The sequence below is a fragment of the Cynara cardunculus genome, assembly GCF_001531365.2.
Source record: "Cynara cardunculus var. scolymus isolate 2C chromosome LG 2, CcrdV1, whole genome shotgun sequence".
Lineage (NCBI taxonomy): Eukaryota > Viridiplantae > Streptophyta > Magnoliopsida > Asterales > Asteraceae > Cynara > Cynara cardunculus.
Window position 1 is genome coordinate 3,475,237 of NC_037529.1, and position 9,247 is coordinate 3,484,483.

The following is a 9,247-nucleotide window of genomic DNA, read 5'->3' on the forward strand; positions in this document are numbered from 1 at the left end:
TACATCTGTTTTGTTCAACACGATTATGTTTCAAGGCCTAATATTGAATACAATGTGATTCTTCTTTCTTTTCTGATTTTGAAATGATTTTTTTTGTAGTCATGTCTCAGTTTTTCATGAACTCAACTAAATCGAGTTCAAAGGACATACCATGCAAGGAAACGTTATTTTTGCTGATTCGAGCTGAAGGGTGATAATAAGTGGGTCTTCCTCTTCAGGCAACATGTTCATAGTTAGCGCATTCACACTAATAAAATATTCTCAAAACTCTTAATTGATACGACATACTATTTTTTTCCATTCATTTCTTTTCAGGATCAGTCATGGTCTTCCAAACTTTACCGATGGTATGGACGAATCTTTCGTTTCATCTAAATGTGTAAAAAGATCATAGACGTAATCGTTCAAACTATAAAATTTGTTTGTTTTTCTCATGATTTTACCCCACAGGGTTAATTTATTATGTTTTAGTAGGTGCAAAAGATTTATCTGTTAAAAAAGATGTCAGATAATATAATCGCTTAAAATATGAACATCTGTTAGGTCTTTTCGGCCTTTTCACTATATAAAATTATTTATTCATTCGATACGAGACAACTAGACCAAACATAATTTTTCCGTGTCATACCTTTCAGTTAAAGATGGTTTTTTGATAGTTTCAGGGGAATGAAAACAAGTATGATGATAAACGAAAATGTTCGGGAAAAAAAAAACTATTCCTCCTCTTTGCTAAGATATGAATGATTACCAATTCTTTTAACCAAATACATTATTTAGGTATCGGATAAGCGTTTACCGACAAGAGACATCACCCTTACTCACCTTACCGTATAACATTCTCGGTCATAAAAATGAATGGATTATTGATAAGCGTCTTGAACCCGGTAAGTGCTTCCCTCATTTATTGTGTACAACTCTCGATCTTTGTTATATCTCTTACCAGATAAGATTGTCGGTCTTTTTCATGCTCAATCGATAAGATAAATGATATCAATAAGTGTTTACTGATAAGTATTTAATAAACGGTACCTTATTTTCATTACCAAACACCCCTAAATTCTTATGATCCGGAATGAAATTTGTTTATCATAATTTATTTATTTATCTTATGTATGAATTTAAAGTTTGTCAGATTAAATTGAAGAAAAAATAAATTTGATCATTTAAGAAAATACTTTTTAACTTACATCAACAATTTTTACCCTTTTGTTGCATGGGAATGGAGCATGAACCCATATATGCATCACAGCTCCCGAAAAATATGATCACATCTCCATCTTTGTCCTTAATGGAGAATTGGGAGTTTTTTTCTTATTTATGTAAGATATTTTAAATCAAATACATTAAACATTACATTCGGTCCAAAATGGTTCATATTCATATCTCACATATTTCCAAAGTTTTTGCTTTTATAGTATTAAATATTCATATACTAACAAAATCACAACATAAGTAATTGTTTGATCAAAACGTTTTCGGCTCTCCATGTTTTTTTATCTAAAAAGTAAAACAATATAGGAACAAAATATATTAGAAAGAAAGTCAAAATCTCTTCCTAAATCTAATTCTTTATAAATAATATATTTAATAATAAATATATAATATACTTAATATATGGGGACAGGGTGAGGATCACGTTACCCTACCCGGCCCCGTCCCCAATTTTGCAGGGAATCCCCTGACCCCGTCGGAGCAAGTACACCGGGTTCCCCAATGGGACATGTCTCATTCTCATGCCTAGGATCCACCAAGATGAGTGCCAAAAGACTGGTTAGCTCAACTGACAATAAGGTTTGAGCCTTTTGGAATTCTCTTAAAAGTCGTAGGTTTGAGTCCAGGCCACTGAGGATTTTCCTGGCTGTTCTTCATAACCCCTAGGGATCAATCGAAGTATGTGCAAGCTAGCCCGAACACCAGTGGTTTTAAAAAGGAAAAAAAAGAGTGCCAAAAACCAAACATTCATATCAGCATGGAAGATACGATTCAGTTTCCTTCCCTTATTATAAAGCAATTACAAGAAACACACTTCTCATCATCCAGAGATCATCAAAATCTGCAATGGATGTCTCTTTTATACCAACTATATAATTACCATTTTTATAAATATATATACTTGACTTACTTATTTCAATTATCGCATCCCGGCCATTAGCAAACAATCCTTTTCACGTTCACCGAACCATTTTCCGTCACTTGGTCATCTAGCAATTGGGTCGGTGGCGCTTCCTCCATGATCGACTCGATGATATCTTTTGTACTCAAAAAACTCGGCTGGTTCGTTGAAGATAACATCCGAGCCCACATTCTATCCGTTATCACAACCTTGTTTTGCTTCTCCGTGATTCTCTGCAAAAACAAAAAAATAAACCCATACCCATGTTGTATTATCTTTCTTTTTCGAGAATGGAATCGTGTTTCAGGGTTATAATTGTAATTTCAACTTACTGAAAATGGTATGTAACACTCTCTGCCATGGACAGGGCCGACGGTGAAGCCGGTGTATCCAGCCATGGCTCCATGAACAGCACTTTGAGCTAGAAGAGTACTGTAGACGTTATCTGATGCATTGCTTGGAACAGCTCGAATCATGTACGTAGGATCTGTCAAAGATACCAACCATCGCGTTTCTTAAATATAACGTTTCTCGATTTAATCATCAAATCATAGAGGTAAAATGTCAGATATACCCTTCATTACCTATGTATTTCAGGTTGATCTCCATTTCTGTTTGTTTCTTGAAATGACCCTGTTTATAAGAATCAATATTAGACTCATTTCATACGAAGATAACAACCACGAAAATTGTAACACCTCAAAGCCCACGCAACAGGTTGTCTCAGTAACTTCTAATCCAACTTAAGGCCATGGTGTGGAAGTTATTGGTAGTTCACAAGTCGAGGCTTATAAGAAGCTCACAAATTTCTATCCATATGGGACGAGCAACCCTCAGCGGTGCTAAGGAGATTTGAACCGGCTACCTATGGGGAGGATCCCCAAGGCTTACGATCGGTGTCAGCTATGTGGGTTGTAAGTTATGCATCTATAGTTGTACTTGGGTTTCTTACCTTGATCTTTTGAGATAACCACCAGCCAACGTCATCCAAAACCTTGTTTCCGGAGGCATCCTTATTGCTGTTAGTTCGTAAGCTCTCGGCAACAAGATCTTGGCCTGCACCTTCTGCTACCACGATTACCATATGCCCGTTTTCTTTTATTCTTTTCTCTATGTATTCAAAAAGACCCCCTGGTCCTTCCAGATAGAAAGGTGACTCAGGAATCAAACAACAATCAACATCTCGGCTTGCAAGAGTCGCATACATCGCAATAAACCCTGAAAAATATTTCAAATAAAAATCTTAGGAAGAACAAACTTAAACCAAAAGCAGTAATCTTTGCGTTTGCTAAACCAAACCAAACCAAACCAAACGAACCCAGTATGTCCCAAATGGTTGTTTCCCTGAGGACCTCATTAGAAGCCAAATGTGTTTGTATGTTATGCAAGGCACCAATGGTGCGTTTAATTTCGGGATCTACTTTTTTCAGTGTCATGAGTTACTATGGACAAATGCAAATTACAGAAAAGAAAACCTCAGATTGTGGCTCTTTTCTGTTTTTCTGAGAAAATCAGACGATATCTTACTTAAAATTATACCTAAAGACGAGAAAACTGACGGAATATCATAAAAAACTTACCGCTATTACGTCCCATTAGCTTAACAAGCCCAATACAGTTCTCATTACTCTCTGCCTCAACATGTGCTGCGTTAATAGCACGCTGAGCCTCCTCAACAGCAGTATCAAAGCCAAATGATTTATCAATAACCTGTAAAACGAGATAAAAGTAGGAAGTTTAATTATCAAAGCTAACTGTAACAGGAGTAGAGGTCTAAAACCAGCAACAATCCTGCGTTAAATCTAAGTACCGGAATGTCATTATCAATAGTTTTTGGGATCCCGACAACTGCAACTTTAAGACCCCGCCTTCTAACTTCCTGCACAGATACGAGATGTTTATACTTATCGTCACTAAAAGAAGTAATTATGTTTCAATCTTGACAATTATATGAAAGCACACCTCATAGATAGCAGACGCCCCTTTTTGTGTTCCATCTCCTCCTATTATATATACCTAATATACACAAAACCATCATGGTTTATAGATATATCACATAAATAATGTAAAGTTTACTCCTTTTCTACCAGAATATAGGGTTTTTATATTTAACCTGATTGATTCCCCGATCTTCGATACTATTGACTATCTTTTTGTTATCATAGCCACCTCGTGATGTCCCAATTATAGTGCCACCCCGTTTATGAATTCCATTAGCAACTTTTGGTGTTAAAGGTATTGTATTTCGAGAGTAGAAACCCCTGTATCCTCCCTGCATATCCATTGGCATACTGTATAAGATCATACCCACAACTTTTTTCATATAAAGGAAAATGACGGAAATAAAAATTTTCACTTACTTCAATCCCTTCAATTCTAGTAACACCATACATATCATGTAAACTACCAACTATTTCTCTAATCACAGTGTTGAGACCGGGGCATAGACCTCCACATGTCACAATACAAGCATGAACCTCATCTGGCTTAAAGTACACCTGAAAAACAAGAGGATAGCATCATTTGTGTAACACAGATGCGTTGCTAACTGGTACCATATATTCTTTTTTTTTTGGGTAACCATGTGTGTCCAGGCCAGCTCCGGCGCACCTCGACCAATCCCATGGGGACTTGAAGATAACAGCCAGAAAAATCTCCAGTGGCCCTGAGGAGACTTGAATGGGAAACCACGGGTAACAGCCCCAAGGCCTGGCTTTTATTTGCCATTTGAGCTGACTACCTGACCCTCAAGGTCAGTTGGTAAGAGCATCTCCAACAGATTCTCCGAGATTTCTCCAAAATAGAGAATCAAAACTCAAAATCTCCTTAAAAAATTGCATTCAAATCCCACATATTCTCTATTCTGGAGATTACAACATTAATTATATTATCAAAATATTTTATGCATGTAATAAAATATTAATCATCTCTCGTAAACATTTAACATCAAGGTTTCTTGTTGGTGAGAATATAATTAAAAAGTATTTCTCTCTCACGGAGATCATTTTTGGGGAGTTCTCCAAATTTGGAGCACTTTACATTCTCTCTCATGCTTTCTCTATTTTGGAGAATCTGTTGGAGCAAAAGTTTAGCCAAAATCTCCATTTTCTCCATTTTGGAGAATATGTTGGAGATGCTCTAACATTATATATAAGAGATAATGTTGTACTTGTTGATATCATCATGCCCAAAACTCATGCCTATGTTATGTGAAAGACTTTTACCTTTTGGCGAGGTCCAGCACGTCGAAAATGTGTGCCTCTAGGACTATTGACATGAACAACAATCTAAGGAAAAGAACAGTAAATGACATAAGAACATATTATTAGGATTAGTAATCACAAAAAAAAGAACAAATAGTAAATCACTGGAAACAAAAAATATTAATCGCGATATTCGCGTGTTTCGACAAGCTACATTCACAGATCATTAGAATTTCATTAAATTTTACTAATCATTACAGGGAAAGTGGGACACAACTCCTTTTTAGGAATATAAAATCAAGAATCAACTCAGGTGAGACCATACCTCACATGCTAAACCATTCAAGAATCAAATATCAAAAGGTAAAATAGCAAATTGCTGACCTGCTGAGCAACGGTATCATCCATATCGACAAAATACTGCCTGAGAAAGCACAAGAACAAGTTTTTTTAAGAATCCACGCTACGCCAAATTTAAATTTAGAAAAAGACAGAAAGAATATTCTTAAGCGTGCTCTGATTATCAACTTACTTAACAACCGCATATGCAGGATTATCTTGCAGTGGATTAGGATAAGTCTGCAACAAATCATACACATAAATATCAACAAGATACCCATATTACCATTTCACACACGTATACTTCTAAAGGTACAAATCTTCTTCTCATAAGCACGATCAGATTCAAGTCTTCAGACTCAAATCTAATCATGCTTACCAAAAGAAGAGATATATAAGCGTTAATTGTACAGACCAATAATCAAATACAAACCCCATAAACGTTCCAAACCCATACGAACCAATCCAAGAAATTTAATTAGTTTGATTTCAAGTTACGGTTCATATTTCTTCATATGTGTGAGTGTCATATATAACCGTACTTTTTGTGTTTTCTTCCACAAGCAAAGCAGTCGTGAACAATTCACATATGAAACAACATTGCATGTTACGAGGATTGGTTTGTAAGTTTGTAACATTTATTGGGTTTGTATTTGATTTTCCCTCTAATTGTATACGTATGTGTGTTTATATTTGCTAAAATGCAACAAAAAGAAAATAAAATTTGAAGTATGCCTAACTGTATCCGTGGTACTTCTACTTTTGTTGCATGCTTACCAACCATTAAAAAAATTGTCTAAATATCCTAACTAGGGACATATTAGGTATTTGTTTTTGCAGTTTAACAAGTATATCATTCATGAATCTAGTCATCAACTTCAAACTCATCTCCCCTTGCCCCAATAAATTATGATCAAGAATAAATTAATGAAAACTATATAATAATCAGAAGAACAATAAATAAATACAATAATTGACTACTCTTCTCGTCAGTCATCACATAGAGCATGATTACGATTAAAAGAAACTGAAAGAAAAATTAATTACAGGAAGGAATCAAAACTCCCAAAAAGTATCTCAAACTAATTTGCCCAAAACAAATTAGCAGTTGCAATAAATTTAATGAAATCTAATGAAGAGCATAATAAAAATCATGTCTGTGTGTGAAGAGAAAGGGATAGAATAGAACATACTGGAAGATCAGGGATGTAATCAGTCAAATGAGGAACATCTTCAAGGACGTATCCATGGTCGCCGGTGATAACCTTCGGTTCAGAAAAAGCGGTAGCCTTCGGTGGACCCATAATCGAGCTCCGAGGCGAAAAATTACTGTTAGCTTTTCTCCTGTTAGGGCTATCCGACTTCCGATTCCTATTATTATCACTGCTTGATTTCAAAGCGTTGATTGACGAATTGTTACACACAGAATGCATTGAACCACAAACCTTATATTTTAGCTATCCAACAACATGAAATCACACACCGCATCTCTATATACGATTCGAAGTGAGAATCGATCAGAAAACAAATAACAAGCAGATGGAACACCAGATTAGACTAAAACTAAGTTTGATCTTTCTCAAATCTTTGAACTTTGACTTTGAATCAATTTCTTGCGTGTGTTCTGGATGCAGAGAAACATGTGGCCGGCGTCTGGTTTGACCGGAAAAAGAAATTTTACGACGAATCGGAGAGATTTTGTGAACGGTTTTGTAGAAATTCTGGGGGAAGAAGCACAAATATAGAGAATGAACTCAACAATGGCAGTTGAGGTCCTCAAGTATTCGCGAATATCGATTTTGTATAAATTGCTAAAAAGTCCTTCACTTTAAATATTGTTCTTTTTAGCATCTTAACTTTTCTCTTATTCCAAGTTGTCCACGGATTAACTTTTCTTTATCATTCAAGTGATTTTTTTCTATTAACCTGGATATCCAACCCGTTATTAAGAGTGGTAATGGGTCAGGTTGGGTTGGATTTGGGTTCAATCTATTTATTAGACAGGTTGAAAATCTCAATCCAACTCGACTCATTTAATTAAATGAGTTGAGATTTTTCAATCCAACCCAACCTGGTACCTAAATGGGTTGATATGTTTACGACTTTCTTAACCCAACATGTTAAATAAATTGGTTGACCCATTTAATTTTTAAAATTTTAAATAAGAAAAAGAACTATATTATTTAATTTTTTTGAGTAAAAGACAACACAACCACAAATATAAACAAATTGTTCAAAATAAATTGGACTTTCATCTCACAATGATAAGATTTTAAATTAAGAATAAAACGAAATAAAAAATTAGAATACTAGATATAATATTAAAAAAAATTATATAATATTTTAAATGGGTTGGAAACGGGTTTAAAATATGTCGAAAAATTCAACTCAATCCAACTCATTTATTTAAATGAGTTAGGTAGGCTGACCCATTTGTTTAAATAGATTGAAAATCTCAACTCAACCTGCTAATTCTGGGTTGGGTTAGCGGGTTGGATCAGTTTTTGTCATCCTTTCCCTTTATGTGAACCGATTAATCTTAGAACGATCATCTACTTTACGGGTATCCCGGAGTCACTGTATTTAAACATCCGTGACAACAAGGAATTTTTTATTTCTCCTTGGATTTGAATCTGATATTTTTTTTATTTAAACAATTATTTTATAATAATTATTGGTGTTTAAAAAAAGATAATTACGAATTGATGAGTTTTGGTGCTTTTTTCAAAATACATGGGTTTATTTATGATGAGTTAAGAAGTTAAGGGATAGTAAGTGAATAAAACCAAAGTTCAGGGTCTTCAGGGTAAGAGATATCCATAGAAATAATCGAAGGTTTGTATATCTATAACTATAGATACAAATCCATGTGGTTAAATTTTCATACTTTCGTTACATATCATTACTTTGTTTAATATTTGTTTATTTATTTATTAATGGGAAAAATATGGAGTTTTGTATAAATGGTTAATATTTTTTAATAAAATAGTATTAAAAATTAAGGTAAAATAGGAACAAATTTATTTGTCAAGTTTAAAATATAACGCTTGCAATTATAAGATATAAGAATTAAAAAGTATGTAAAAAGACGAGATTTTTCTTTTAGATCTGAAAACACGTTGTAACGATGTAGAATCTGCTTTGTTTCAATAGATTGTAACGATTTAAACTTTGTTTATTTTTTATGTAAACAAACATTACTTTATATTGTTTTTATAACAAAAAATTTAGCGGTTTAGAGTTTGACTGAAATAATAATTGTTATATAGTTACAGATCTGTTGTAATTATCTGTTATTTTATTAAAAGGAAATAAGTAAATTGATGGAATTGGAATGACAAATTTTTTTGACTAAATTTCAATTCTTTTGTTTGGTTCATTTTTTGAATTGGATGGAATCATTCATATTCCACAAATTAATGAATTCATCGTTATGTGGCATAATGGAAGGAATTAAATTTTATCACTACACACCACGACTATGCTACTATTGTTTGTCATGCCCCACCCCTAACCCCAGTACTCCACACACCACTATTGTCGCATTTACAACAACCACTCACCTCCACCCCACCCCTACCCCAATCTACCA

The 9,247-nt window shown here is 34.2% G+C and overlaps 1 protein-coding gene across 4 annotated transcripts; it reads right to left on the reverse strand.

Moving 5' to 3' along the window:
* Nucleotides 1–1,938: 1,938 nt before the first annotated feature.
* Nucleotides 1,939–7,371, reverse strand: LOC112506481 (ATP-dependent 6-phosphofructokinase 6-like). 4 transcript variants are annotated; one of them, XM_025110563.1, is made up of 14 exons: nt 7,101–7,371; nt 6,849–7,026; nt 5,849–5,895; nt 5,701–5,740; nt 5,338–5,400; nt 4,474–4,611; nt 4,227–4,385; nt 4,076–4,129; nt 3,924–3,992; nt 3,694–3,823; nt 3,066–3,331; nt 2,698–2,746; nt 2,446–2,600; nt 1,939–2,346 (listed from the first exon to the last, which is right to left on the reverse strand). In XM_025110563.1, the coding sequence occupies exons 2-14, from the start codon at nt 6,957–6,959 to the stop codon at nt 2,149–2,151; spliced, it is 1,479 nt and encodes a 492-aa protein (XP_024966331.1). In that variant the 5' UTR covers nt 6,960–7,026; nt 7,101–7,371; the 3' UTR covers nt 1,939–2,148. The 4 variants fall into 4 exon arrangements, with proteins under 4 accessions (XP_024966331.1, XP_024966332.1, XP_024966330.1 ...); XM_025110564.1 differs by having other exon boundaries at nt 6,849–7,038; XM_025110562.1 differs by having other exon boundaries at nt 1,939–2,053; nt 2,123–2,346; nt 6,849–7,371.
* Nucleotides 7,372–9,247: the final 1,876 nt, after the last annotated feature.